This window comes from Centroberyx affinis, unplaced genomic scaffold (assembly GCF_046629955.1).
Source record: "Centroberyx affinis isolate AG114_WGS23_722 - 3 ecotype Tasmania unplaced genomic scaffold, CSIRO-AGI_Caff_v1 ptg004499l_1, whole genome shotgun sequence".
Taxonomy (NCBI): Eukaryota; Metazoa; Chordata; class Actinopteri; order Beryciformes; family Berycidae; genus Centroberyx; species Centroberyx affinis.
In genome coordinates, this window is record NW_027282148.1 from 68,100 (window position 1) to 82,646 (window position 14,547).

General features: G+C 45.1%; 2 protein-coding genes across 3 annotated transcripts in view; both read left to right on the plus strand.

The window, feature by feature from the left end:
• The first annotated feature begins 224 nt into the window (after positions 1-224).
• LOC139665234 (small integral membrane protein 32) lies at positions 225-2,497 on the plus strand. The gene is made up of 2 exons (XM_071544228.1): positions 225-928; positions 1,301-2,497. The coding sequence occupies exons 1-2, from the start codon at positions 765-767 to the stop codon at positions 1,674-1,676; spliced, it is 540 nt and encodes a 179-aa protein (XP_071400329.1). The 5' UTR covers positions 225-764; the 3' UTR covers positions 1,677-2,497.
• Positions 2,498-4,796: 2,299 nt separating this feature from the next.
• Positions 4,797-14,547, plus strand: part of LOC139665235 (protein diaphanous homolog 1-like) — a 36,017-nt gene continuing 26,266 nt past the window's right edge. For both annotated transcript variants that reach the window (XM_071544229.1, XM_071544230.1), the window contains exon 1: positions 4,797-5,585. In XM_071544229.1, coding sequence (XP_071400330.1) covers positions 5,487-5,585 — 99 coding nt within the window. In that variant the 5' untranslated portion in view covers positions 4,797-5,486. The remainder of the gene's footprint in view (positions 5,586-14,547) is intronic.

Below are 14,547 nucleotides of genomic sequence, written 5' to 3' on the forward strand. Positions count from 1 at the left end.
AGCGAGAGAGAGAGAGAGAGAGAGAGAGAGAGAGAGAGAGAGAGATTCGTCACATTGCATGACGAGCTTGACTTTCTCTTTAACACATCCCTGTCCGGTGACGTCCCTCCAGCGCCCTCTCCTTCCCCTCTTCTCCTCTGCCACTCTCCCTCTCCCTCACTCTCTCTCACACACACACCCACACACACACGCGCCCGCGCACAGACATCCCAAGGCGAGGTTGGAAAGCTCTTTGCCACCCGGAGCGCTGGTGTTTTTGTATGTGTTTTCCTCCATTAATCCCTCCTTTTCTTCTTCTCTCATCTTCGGCATAACGGATCGATATTCCCGTAAGGGCTCTCGCCGGGGGTGGGCTCACTGTCGACCATCACTGGATATAAGAACAAGGACGGGGGTGAGAAACCGGGTGATCAGACGTGCCCATCTTTTGCGCCCTGTAACGCACCGGCAAAGGCGATCACTTGTTACTGCGCACCGCGACGCACAGAAGGACATGTGTGCGCACCGTCGGTTGCCGTTAAACTTCATCACCTCTGCCAGAGCCCAACAGTCTTTTGGATACCGCAACAGTGTAACGCCGTTTGTGCTTAACCTCGTGCGCTATAGGCCAATCTGGATTTGAACGTCAACAAGTGGAATTTGCTTCTGTTTTCTTTCATCGGGACATTGAGCTGCATTCAAACATGGATTTGGCCAATTCGGTTTAACGTGTGTGGGGGGGTGGGGGGTGGATACTGACGTGTTAATATCCCACCCGGCGACATATGGACTGTGGGCGCAGCCGATTTGAAGGCACCGACCCTCCGCCTTTCCACAGTGCGTCCTCGCCGGGGCTGGAGTGGACAGAGCCGGGGAGAGTGAGGAATGCGGAGCCGGGATTCCGTCTTTTCCAGTTCACCTGCGGAACTCTTCCGCAGCGCACAACAAAGTATGTCCTCACCTTAAAACCTGTGCGTCATTGTGCTTTTAATCGATTGTTTTCAACGTTTTCTCGCCAAGTGGGATTCCCTTAACGAAAATCACTAGGCTATATCTCATGATATTCTTATAGGAACTTAAAGTGTGTCTTTTATAGACTCTTTTGTCTATGGCATCACTATGGACATACAGACTATCTGTGGTATTCGATAGTGAGTTTATAAGTGACCTTGTCGTCGGTCTATAATATTCCTATAATATTTCTAAATGTGTAATACAGGATTAAGCTACTAGTTCTTCTTCGTCAGGGTCGTTCAGAGAGCTTATGCCCAGACAAACCGAGTCAGTTCGTAACCTTCTCCACGTCTTTTCATCCCTCCAGCCGTCCAACGCAGCCGGTGAGCCCGCGGGGCACCATGCTGAGGCAGATCCTCCTCAACTCCACCGACGCCCCGGACTTCGACCTGGTGCTCATGGCCCAGTCCTCCACGCACGCCCCCGCCTCCCTGAATGCCTCCCACGGCGGCTCGGTGAGCGTGGCCGCCCTGCTCAGACCCACCACGGGGCGGGGGGGAGGGGGGCTCCGGGAGGGCGAGCTCCACAAGCCGGACCTGGCCACCTACATAGTCATGTGCCTGGTGCTCTTCCTGCTGGTGCTGCTCATTGTGTTCTTCATCAACTGCCAGCTGCGGAACTCTTTCTTCGCCTCCATGCCCTACGACAGGTCGCTGAGAGAGGCCCGGACCTCCTACAAGTAAAGACCCCCGAGCAGGGGCAGGAGGGCGCTCCGGGACCGAGTCTTTCAGGATGTGGTGGGACTTTGGTGGGGCGTTACGCTGTCCCCCGTTGAATTGCTGCTGCACGTTTTTGGACACATGGAGTTGCTGCCTTGATGAGTCTTCATGGACCCATCGTTTGGACTAAATAGCCTAGATTCCATGGCAAGACTTAACATGGCTAGTCAGGGCCTCGTTGTCCCAAACTTTTTCACTTTAAGGATCCACCCAAGTATTTAAGACCATGAACCCCCATTTGTTAGAGGTTTTTATTTGAGATGAATGTGGGAAGATAACAGTGGAGATTGTGAAACTGATCAGATGAATCATTCTTATAGTGCTAATTTCTAATGAATGAAATAATGGTTAAATTAAACAAACCCTCATCTTGCTGGGGACCCCATAGAACCCCTCCAAGGACCCCTTGTGGTCCGCGCGCCGCACTTTAGGAACCACCTGTTTATACTTCTCAATGTACTCCCCACTAACATTTCTGTGAATTTATTAATCCATCTTGTTGCTTAAAGATTTGACCTGCCGCAACAGTGTTTCTAATCCCAGTAACCTATAGGAACAGTTTGCCGTGGCCCTGACAAGCCGCACTTGGTCCTGCCTTGGAAAATGACCATCATCACCATACAAAGGCTACAGGCTTTATGTATGTTAGCTGGTTGTATATAAAATATTTTGTATGACTGTAGCTGAACTGTCTTGTATTGTGCAATGATGCAGCCAACACATGCCGTTTCCATTCTCTTGTCCATTGTAAACCAATGATTAAATGACGGGCTGTAGGCTTACATCTTCACATAAAGATACTCAAATCCACTTTCAACTGTAAGTCTTTTCGTCCCGATAACAGTAGACCTGTTTGTGAATGATGATGCTACTGATGATGGGGAGGAGGGCCAACCGTTTATCATCTAATACGTCCATTGGCAGAGGCGTTTTTACGAGTGCCAAAGGGCTGCCAGCTTATCGTGCACTTTCACTTTTAATTAACCTCTCCTCTACAATTTAAAACGGTAATTTCCGGTAGATTGAAGACTTGAGGATGGAGTATATGGCGTGTCGTGCGCGATAAACCAAACTGCTTGTCGTTTCAGTGCCGCCGGTGATGCGTAAATCCTCTCCAATCTTGTTGTTCCCAAACATCTCTCACATACCAAAACAGATAGATGCGCCTATCTCCGTAATCCTGTTTGTGTGTGTGTGTGTGTGTGTGTGTGTGTGTGTGTGTGTGTGTGTGTGTGTGTGTGTGTGTGTGTGCGAGAGAGAGAGAGAGAGAGCGAGAGAGAGAGCGAGAGAGAGAGAGAGAGAGAGAGAGAGAGAGAGAAAGAAATAATATTGCATTTCAAGTATTGGACACCATACCTCGAAACCAAATTGCCCGTGCAGGCTTCACTGAATGAATGTCTACAAACAGGAGGGGTGAATATGATTCATCTAAGATGTGGAATTCCACTGAGATGAGGTAAACACTGTGATTATTGTACTCTGCGGTGCGTAAAATATTTGGAGAATCTGAGGAGCACTGAAGTGGGACATTGCAGAGAGGGGGACAGGGGACCGACACTGCCTGGAGCGTGGGACTGCTAATTACCGACTACTTAAACGGTGTTATTTGGAAGACAGCGCGTTAAGAATTGGATCGGTTTAGTCAGCACATTCAGGACGATGCAAGACCTCCAACTTGATTCATTCATTTGCTTATCTGATTGTATAGTTTTGATGTTCTTCTCTCACCTACCTCTCCAATAGGCCTACAGAACACCCTCACCCAGTGCCAATAGCAACCTTATCAGATTGCAAAGAAGTAATTTTAGAGAACAATGTCGAGAATAGCCCAATTACTCCCCATTACGCACTGCTTTGATAACGTTAACTCCGCTGACCCCTCATCAAACAGCACCCTATGGCGCCTGCCGTTTACATTTTGACCACTTGGTGGCGCCCTAAGGCTGATTTTCTGTTCAGACAGTTCGAGTAGCAAATGATACGGTAGTTAAGCTACACAAAGGATCAAACATATCACCTTTGAAATGCAGGAGTGGGTTTTTGATTATTCAGTTTATTTAGGATCATTTAAACGTGAGGATTTGCTGCACAAAACTGGAGACTCTCTTTGGAAGGAATAGTGGCATCACTGATAATGTTGGTTCAGGTCAGGAAAGTAGGGGCACTAATATGCTGACCTACATCTATTCATGCTCATTGTGCCACTTGCACACTACAGCCAAAATCTCTCTCAGTCCCAATAGCTGTTCTTGCCTATTTTCATTTTATGATATGTGAGATGAGATGTGCAGTATCTAGGCTAGCTGTCTCATTATTTCATATGATATTATTGTTTACAATCACACAATGAGTCACACAGTGGTGTCGTGGCAGTTGGAGATATGGTGCAGCATCTGAGGGGAGAGGCTGTAGCCTTTTCTGACCCTGACTTCTCATTACAGTGGTACTTACGCTGGTTTAGATGGGCGGGTATACTTTAAATGCCAAGAAAATTGCATCATATTCATTATACCTGCATATATACCTGCCTGTTAGTTTCAGAATTGACTTTACTGATCACGTTTAAAGCATGGATATGTTTGGCCTCTAGTTATATCGCTGACCGGTTGACCCCTTATGAGCCTGTGTGCAGCCTTAGATCCCTGAGCATCATCCCACACACTCAACCCTGTCACGTTTAGATTAGGGTGAGGGTTGAGGGATGAGAGTTAGTACATTTTTCTTTTGACATCTGAATTTGGCTTCTGTATGGATGCTCATCCTAAATTATGACCTAAGGGATTGTTGTATCACACCCTGTGTACATTGTAGGCCTACATGGGGACAGGGGAAACCTATGATAAGATAAATCTCATTACACATTGTGGCATTTGGATTATTTATAAAGAATTAAATTATAGGGTTTGTAATTATAGAGCTAGTAATTAAACTAGTCCTAATTTTGCTGGGGACCCCTGACCACAAGCCACAGCCCTGGTCAGTCAGGTTGGCCAAGCTGTCAGTCAAACCCTCTCAGGTGTAGCTCCAGAGCGCAGGCCCCTCCCCCACCGCTCCGACAGACCTGTCAGAACAGGAAGACTCATCTACTGTCGAGGACGTGGTTGCTGCTCCGCTGTCTGTCATTTCGGGGGAAAAAGTTAACTGAACTTGTAGCAGTCATGGAAACTAATTTGGGAATTACCGTCGAACCAAGTTACCAGTGACACCAACACGTCACCCGTGTTCCAGTCACCGAAACAACTCGTGGAAGTAGGGAGAACGGAGTTTTTCCACGGCGAGTTTACATAGCAGACTAGCTAGGCTAGCTAAAGCTAACGTTAGCCGGTTACTACCGCAGCGAGTCAGTTCATGTAGTTTGTGGGACTTTACAGACTCACATTGTTACTATTCGGTTTGTGTTATATGTGAATACTGGCGGAGTTTCGTCCTTGTCTGTAGTAGAAAGTCGCAACAGGTTGTTTTGCTACTTTTCCCTCCGCGGGTTTGGGGCTCTGCTTTGAATTTCCCTCCATTAGTAATACAGGCAGACGGCTTAGCGAGGGGCTCGTTCGGTGTAGTTGGCTACCTACCAAATCATTAGCCACACTGTGCTAATTGTGGCTAGCCAAGGCACTAGCCTAGGCCCCAAGGGAACTAGCCATTCGTTTTTTCGTTACTGAGAAGCAACTTCAGAGGAAACTTTTTGCCTTTTGTTTTGAGTTTTAGTATAGGGAAGTTACCGTCACACGGGTTTGTTTTGACACTCAGTTCAAGGAAACTGGTTGAATCATAATAATGGATCCATACTCGGGGAATTCTGCCTCGGCTGCTGTCCCCAAGAAGGACAAGAAAGCAAAGAAGAACTATGAGGATGGAGATGGGAAAAAGAAATTTGTGAGTATCCCTCAAGTTCAAGTTGCTGTTGTGAGCATCTCTAGTTTATAATCTGTTTGGGTACTTGAGCTCAACAAGTGGTGCGCCCAACATCATTTTCTCCACTACTGGTTACAGCTCGTTTCTCCCACGTTTCAAGTGAAGCTACAAAGCAAAAAAGTGCCACCATACCTATAATCACTTTCGCCCCGTAAAGCCATACACCAGCTGTCAATTAAGCTTGAAATGTTTCCCTGCAGCAATCACGGTTTCAGGTTACCTGTTTTGTGAACATTTGAGGAAGTAGCTGGCTTTCCAACTTTGAAGTGTTGCAGCCCTGACAAGTTAACTTACAGACAGCTTATCACTTGTCAAATCATAAGCTTTTCATAACAGTTGTCTCCACTCTATCAAGTCAAGACAGTATTCCTTGCTTACTTATAGAGAGGGTTGCATGTATTTTATTTACTAGATAAAATTGGATGATTTTCATTTTAATTGTTATAATGAATAAATGTACTGTCTATGCTACAGGCATGAGATTTGTCCATAGAATTTTCCAGTACTGAGTTAGTTATGGTGACATCATGTGTTGTCCACCCACAGTGTTAACTTGTGATCCAGCATGGTGTCTGAATGGGAGGAGAGCACTAGGAGTCATCCGTAGGGATGTGTGTCATCAGCCAAGGCAAATGAGGTTGCGTAACTTAACCCCTTGGTCAGGTCTAGCAACAGTTGAAAACTGATATTGTACACACAGACAAACGGTAACCATAGAGGGGCTCAAGACACACCTGGCCACTGAGTGCAGCAAACCCACCGCGCGCACACACACACACACACACACACACACACACACACACACACACACACACACACACACACACATACTTTTCAGAGTCCTTCTGAGTCCTTCATTGAAGGTCCCATTCAGTGACAAATGTTCCAAGCACCCATGTACACTCTGCAAGATGTTTAGCACCCTGCTGGCAGGAATGATCTTAAACACATTCCTACATTAACAGTTTGGTTAATCAGTTTGGGTTTGATGATTGAGAGTTTTTTTAGTTGAATATCACCTGGCCATGAACCCGGCACATGTTTGCCGAGCAGAAGGGATAGGTGGCCATAGTTTGTCTTTGTCAAAGGCATGGTGTTGATGACAGGAACTGCCACATTTGTGCAAACAGTCTGCACTAGTATGTGGAACACACACACACACAGAGTCAGTCATGAGTAGTGTTTTCACCATGTAATGCTGTCCACGCTGTTAGGAATTCAGCTGTTGTGGTTTACTGGCCTGTGAACACATTGCACAGCTTCATATAGACCTGTCAGAGAGATAGAAAGTGAGAGATGGAAGAAATGTGGTAAATGGTGAATTCCGACATAACATAAAATAATGTTCATGCAGTTCAAGGTGGGGCTATAAGCAAACATGAGTCAGAGACAGAAACCAGTTCTGTAAATATCTGCACAAGATAACACTCCATGTGTGAGTGAGTTTTTGAGTGTGTTTGCTTGTCTGCATGAAAGTGTGAGCGCACGTCTGTGTTTGTGCAGCTAATATGTGATGGGAGTATATGATACGCCCTTGACTTCAGTACACTGCTAACTATGCAATCTGAACCCATTCCTAGCGTGTTATTATGCAACACACACACACACGGACTCAGAGGCATTCACTCACACACAGCCAAGGTCAGAGTTCAGAGAGAGGTTAAGGGTCCTTTATGATGAAATCATGTCTGCTGTTCTTGATCTATGACGTCATCTTTGTTCACTATCTGCCATTTTCAGACATCTCAGTAATGATGACACGGCAAGCTTGGTGTCAGTATCAGTCATCTCTGTGTGTGTCTGTGTCTGTGTGTGTGTGTGTTCTCTATCTCCAGTCTGCTTGGTTTTTGGCATTCCAACCCAACATTACCCCTGTGTGAACCTCTCTCCAATGTGTCCTCTGGGATTTGTAGCAGTCACCATCCTGGTTCTAGAGGCACTTGCAGTTCATTAAAAATTATTAAAATTCTCCCGTATGCATCTATCTTTTTTTTGGGGGGGGGGGGGGGGGGGGTCAATAAGATGGGATGATCCTTTTTTTATATGTAGACGAAATAATGCCACTGTCTGATTCAGTTAGATATTACGTCAACCCCTGTAATGATGTCTCTACCACTGGCCTACCCCACAGTTACTCACAGTGTAATGTTCTCCCACTGTGTGCGCGCGTGTGTAACCTGTACTTATGTCCCACAGGAATGCTTTACATGATTCATTGCCCCCTCAGCAGCCTTTGTAGTAGAGTGTGATCCATGTAGCCTCGTTTGAAGGCAAACGCGGGTCATTTTAGCCGTACCCCCTGAAGCGCTATCTGTGTTCTTCAGGCCCACAGAGACAGCGGGGATCAGCATCCATGTACCCTGTTGACATAAACAGGCTGGCTGAAACCAGCAGGCAGGCGCGGCGCGGATTAGCCAGGGATCACTGCCTTGGACAGTTGTTTGGGATACAAGGTGAATTGTAGATCACAGATTCTGGCTCTGGTACATCTTGTTGAGTATGAGAGGTTATCTGTTTTTTAGGTGAAAGGTTTGCTGAATGCTCACAGGGTGATAAAGACTAGTGCTGACTGGGGAATATGGTTGACTCCAGTGCATTCCGCTGTGCCGTCCTGAAACGGACAGCAACTTTCAATCAAGTCACTTTCCAGTGAGCAGCTCCTCACAGTATTGTCTTTAAGACTTGATTTTTTTTTTACCATCTCCAACACAATCAGCATTTTAGTTGCAAGAGCAACTGAAACTCTCCATGAAATAATGGGACAACTGGACTGAATTGTTTGTGTGTGTGTGTGTGTGTAGGTGGGATGGGTGGCTAACTGGGCACCACTGGGCATAAGTGTTAAGCGCAGCTGGGCATGGAGCTCTTTATCATTAAAGGCTTGATCAGCAGCACAGATAAGTGCACCTGCCTTCAAGCAAAAAATCTTGTGCCTTCATGTCCCTGTGTGCACTAGTGCACCTACTTCCTGGGGGAACCACTTGAGCAAATGCTTATTTCAAGATAACGCCACATTTTTAACCGGTCAGCATTTTACTCTCCAGTCACATAGTCTGTGTCAACTAGATCACTAACTTAATGCTTCCACTTTAATCTTTGTGCTTTTGTGTAGAGTAGGTATCATTCACCCTCTTTCCCTACATGTCTCTCTCTGTGTGTCTCTCTCTCTCTCTCTCTCTCTGTCTCTGTCTCTCTCTCTCTCCCCCTCTCTCTCTCACACACGCTCACTCTCTCTCTCTCTCTCTCTCTCTCTCTCTCTCTCTCTCTCTCTCTCTCTCTCTCTCTCTCTCTCTCTGTCTCTCTCTCTCTCACACACACACACACTGTCTCCCGTTCTCTCCATCTCAGGGGAAGAAGAGCATACTGTGAGCTGGAGAGGAGCCTGACTGAGTGCCAGTGTGAAACTGGAGTGGTTAATGGACTGCTAGTGGCATGGGCCTCTTGGCTCAGAGTGAATGGGAGGATTTCAGAGAGTGGGGCTGAGCAAGGGAGAGCGAGTTAGCCAGAGAATCAAAGAGTGGGGTCTGGGGGAGGCAGAGAGAGGGACAAAGTGAGAGGGGAAGAGAAAGAGAGTGTGGCAGAAAGCAAATGAAAGAGTGGGAAGAGAGGAATAGAGTGAAAGAATCTTGGGAAGGCAAGCCAGAAATGAGAGAGATGCAGATTAGGAGATTCCACTGTGGATTAAGAAAGACAGAGCATGGGCATGAGTGGTTGGACAGTCAGAGATTATAATAAGATATAGGCAGTGTGATACATGCTGTGTGGGTACGGAGGACTTAAATCTAAAATCACGGTTAAATTGTTCACTAAATGAAGATGATTCAGGATAGGTAAACTTGCCAAGACACCTTGCTCTTGAGATTAATTAGAATGGATTTTGTGTAACAAAATACCTGCCTTACAGCAGTTGTCCTCCAGCCTCAAGTAATATCCTATTCAGACACCAGTAATTAAATCAAACAATGACACTTGTAGTAATAATCTACCATAGGTGAGTATAATGATTAACGTATTTAGTGGTCTCTCTGTCCTGTTTGTGCCATAGGTAGAAAAGGAGCGGCTGGTGGCTCAGCTGAAGACTGTGTGTGGTTTGCTCTGAAGCCTGTTCTGACTGGATATGAGAGCTGAGTTGTGTAATAAAAGTGCTGCTGGCCTATTTGTCAGGGCAGGCACACAGAGGAATGCAGAGTCACTACAGCGCTGAAATACCATAGTTAGAGTGGAATCTCACCTCCACCTGGGTGCTTGCTTCATTCAGACGTGTCTTTTGCATTCTCACTTTAGGTTCATTTTTAAAAAAATATATCCGTTTTGCCCTCATTCCTCCTTTTCTCTATCCCCTTGTCTTCTAATAATAAGAGGGTTGGTCAGCTTGGGGCCAGGACCTAGACCCAAAATCTTGGTTTACATTTTAGGCATTTAGCTGCGCAGAGAAACTTACAATGACTGCAACAGCAGAATAAGAGGGGGCATGATTCTCTGGGGAGAGTGTGATGTGCTGAAGAGATGAGTTCTGAGCCAAGATTAGGAGTAAAAGAGTTAAGTATGGGTGGAGTGGTGACCACAGGGAACGAAGAATGAAGCGGCCGGTAGTGGCAGAGTGTGGGGCTAAACTATGGGTTTGAGTTATGGGGGCACTACTCCCATAACAGTCTCGTACACGGCACCATGGTTTTGAATTTGATACCAACAGCCACAGGCAGCCAGTGGAGGGAGTGTAGGAAGGGGGTGACATGGGAGAATTTGGGGAGGTAGAAGATGAAGTGGGCTGCAATGTTCTGGATAAGTTATAGGTGCTGAAGAGAGTGTTTTGGGAGCCTGGCTAGGAGGGAGCTGCAGAAGAACACTTGTGTGTTGTGTGTACACCAAATTGCATCTTCTTGGGTGTGTGCATGCATGTGTGTGCATGCTGCCATGCGTGTGTTGTAGAATGTGATGGAGCGTGGTTGTAGGGTAAACAACAGTGCATGCCTCAGTGTTTGATATACTTTGAACAAGTGCCCATGTGTGCATATGGTGCTCTGAGCTAATGAATATTTACCACTTATTACTGCACAAGCAACAAGGAGAGGGCCGCATTCCTTTAAGTCAGTTTCACCTGCTCAGATGTTTGTTAAAGACCGTCTCTGGGGGTAAAGTCTGTTCAGTTAAATGAATAAATAGGCTAGTCCAGACAATGCTGTTTCACTTGTTTTAGTTGCTCTCAGGTCTTTGGCTTAAAAATAAACTGCTGCCTTTGCCAAATCTGGCAATGGCTGGTTTTTTTCAGCAGTGTTTATCTGGCCTTGAGGGAGAAGGCAAGTTGTTCTAGCCAAATATGACGTTTGCATTCAAACTATACTGAACTCCTGGCTGTTTGGACTATATGAAGCCATCTCTTCTTATTCATAGCTTCATTTTGTCACTGTTGAATTTTACTTCTGCTTTTGTTGCAACTTGCTTATGCGTGCACGTACACACAGACACTCACACTCACACACACACACGTCAATGTTCTGCAATATTTTTTCTCAAATTCTTAGGGTTGTGACAGGAAGTTATGTAAAAATAGCAAACAGGATGCTGCATTATTCTTCCCCATTTTGGCTTACCCTTCTCTCCCTCCTCCCCTCCTTTCCAACCATTGTGCCTGGAGGTACCAGTGTGGCGATTAGCCTAAATATGTTTTATACACACATGCACTGCACTCACACACCCTTCTCTCGGGGTCTAGAGGCCTGCATGTGTCATCCTGTAACAACGCAGAACAGGGTCTTATCAGTGGAGGTTAATGGACAGGCTTGAAACATTGCAGAGCCTGGAGAGGGATCCATAGGGTGGCATTCCTCATCTGGGAGCATAGGAAACACTGACAACTAGGGATGCAAATTTTAAGAAATTTCCTTAATTGATTGTCAGTCACGTTAATGACCAATTAATCGATTAATCATTATGTAAAAAACAGCTATTGACATAGACAATGGAAAATGCAAAATGCTTGTTTTTACACCTGTCTTTAGGCCTACTCAACAAGTTAATCAACCAAGCATAATTCAAAAGATTAACTGGTCGTGATTAAAAAATCCCGACAACGGACCTCTGTGTTTCCCACACAGGTTGAAAATGTACTTTGTTTAGGGTTAATTACCGTATTTCCTCTAATTTTGGCCCGGGCCTTTATTTACCTCAACTGCAAAGGGGACCAGGCCTTTATTGGAAGCAGGCTTATATTAGAGACAAGCCTTTATTTCTAATTCCCTCTGTTTGATAAGTATATTTGCTCATATTTTAGTATGAAGCCTCCTTGTTTTCTGATCTGCTTCTGTTGGGGTTCGTTAGGTAGCCGTTTTTTTGTTACTGCAATGCATTACGATAATTACGGTAATCGACGGCGGCATGCTCCAGAGACTTCCGCCAGGAGTTTACCGGTGTCAACCGTTGTTTTTAGCTGCGACCAGCAGCTCTATAGCTCGCTCTGTCGGTCGGTCGGTCGGTTGGTTGGTTGGTCCACAAAAATGTCCCCACCCTTTGGCGGCCTATAGCTGCACTACGTGGTCGCAGCTATGGCGAATTCACGCTTGTTTCCTTTCTTTTTTTCGCCGGCTTGTATTTGGAGCTGGCCTTTATTTGTTTGTGTTGACCACGGCCCCAGCCATTATCGGAGACCCGGCTTTTAATTGACTACCGGCCACTATTGGAGGAAATACGGTACTTGTCCTTACATTGTGTCCAATGGAACCCAACTGGTGGCATATGCAGTGAAGTCTCTGCACTGCACTCATGTTAACCTTCTGAGTGTTAACAGTGTTAGAATTGTCCAACTGAAAAGTATCAAGTTACTATTTACAAATACCGTTACAACACATGCAAGTTCGGAGAAAATGTGGAATGTGGACAGACTATCACATTGAGTACAGAGCTACTGCATCGCCAAATGACAGACATGACGTGATGCGCACATTAGCATTACAGAGCGATTTAGATACATTTCTATACATTGATTTGATTTTATGCCGGCCATGCCGATTATGTTTATGTATTGGAAGCAATGGCACGATAATCTACTGGTTTATTTAAGAATAAAAGCATATCTACGTGGTCAGGGATGAGTCCATTGCGCAGCCTGCTGACAGTCAGTCCAGCCGCTGAAACACACGCTGCGATGGAACAGCTGTCCCGGGGTCGGGGGGCAGAAATAGTGTCGCGCCAAATAGTGTCTGAATGCAGTGATAGCAACATGAATGGAGATACAGGTGGACATGCCAAAAATTGTTTGTGTTATTTTGACATGTAGCTAGGCTATTTTAGGGATTCTGCATGGCACCAGAACTGCAGAGTTTTTAAGAGGACATCAGGAACACTTACCTCTGGTTTGATGTAATTGAACTGCAGGCTCTTAGAAAGTTACAGAAGTAATTAGAAAGTAGTAGTTCTTAGTAGTCAGTAGTAGTAGTTACAGTAATTAATATTGTGATTTTTATTTTTATCTTTTTATTTATTTTTTGTTAAGTTTGTTCTCCTGACCTGTACTGTGTGACACACCCACACTTAGACTCTCGCACTTCCTCTAACCTTTCCCTATGCCCTGAGTCATCCTCAGCGCACTGTTAAGCTGTCTCCCATACCAGTGAAACGTTGGTGTGGTCTGTGTGGGAGAGGTAACAGTGTGACCCATGTGACCCCTGTCCTTGTCTGGTAGTAGCCATAGCCCTGAGCCCGGCTCAGTCCAAACACTGCTTGTCTAACAGATTAACACGCCACTGACTGGACGCTTGGCTACCAAAGCATTGCTGCACAAGCTGTCTGAGCTGCTGCTTGGGCTTTGTGTGTGTGTGTGTGTGTGTGACAGATACAGAGGAAGAGGGAGAGAGACTGATTAAGGGTTTGCCTCATTTTCTTCTCACAAATTTACACTCGAAGTACAACATTTTATGCTGGTGCAGCTGCTACAAAATTAGCTGTGTGCTCTGTGACTACTGCATCACTGATTAACTTCCTTCTCTGGTACTTGTGAAAGGCTGCACATGGGATGATATTTAGCTGATACTGAAAGGCTGTGGCCTAGAATCATATTGCCTTTATGATAACTTAAAGAATTATGATTGAGTTCTTTTTAGCTTACAGGTAGCCTACATTTCCTTCGACAGTTAGTCAGGCTGCTCTGCAGATTCGTTGCACAGGCTTCTAATCACAATATTACTTTCACATGCTCTGCTGTCTTTAAGCTTCTTGCATTTCTGATTAGTAAACCTCTGTCATCATCTTACCTGTGTGCACGTGAGTGTGTGTGTTTACGTGCTGGAAAAGCAGGCTGACTGAGCTGGAGAGGATATGTTACAGCTTAGATTTAGCCACAGGATTATTAACTATGTCTGTGCTGCATGGATCTGCTTGGTTACTCTGCGCTGTACAGTGGATTGATTAATTTTTACAATACAAAGGACAGGGAAAATCACATTAGTATTTCATAATTAAGCTTTTTATTATATTTTTCACAACATTTTGTTTGGTCCTGCAAAAAACCCCAAAAAGCGTACTCTATATTGAAAACACAGATAAATACGGTGTAAAGATTTTTTGCCTTTCAGGATTCTCAGTAGCTGCCCTTTGAAAGAAATAAGAATACAGTAACTGCCTTTTCAAGTTTCAAGTTTGTGTAGGCCTATTTATAAAGCCCTTTATCACAAGCATGAATAGTGAGAATAATGAAAACAAAAAATAACGGATTGGAATTTTTGTAGTCTTTTATACCTAGCCTATACTTGGAAACCATTTTATCAATACAGATGGGAGTATGCAAGCAGTAAGTAAATATGACTTCTGAATCATTGTCTTTATGTTATTAAACCTTACAGTTTGAACAAGTGTAACACCGAAATTCTTCTGACTGTATTTCGGGGTTACACTTGTTCAACCTGAGAGGTAAAGACAGCGATTCACTTAA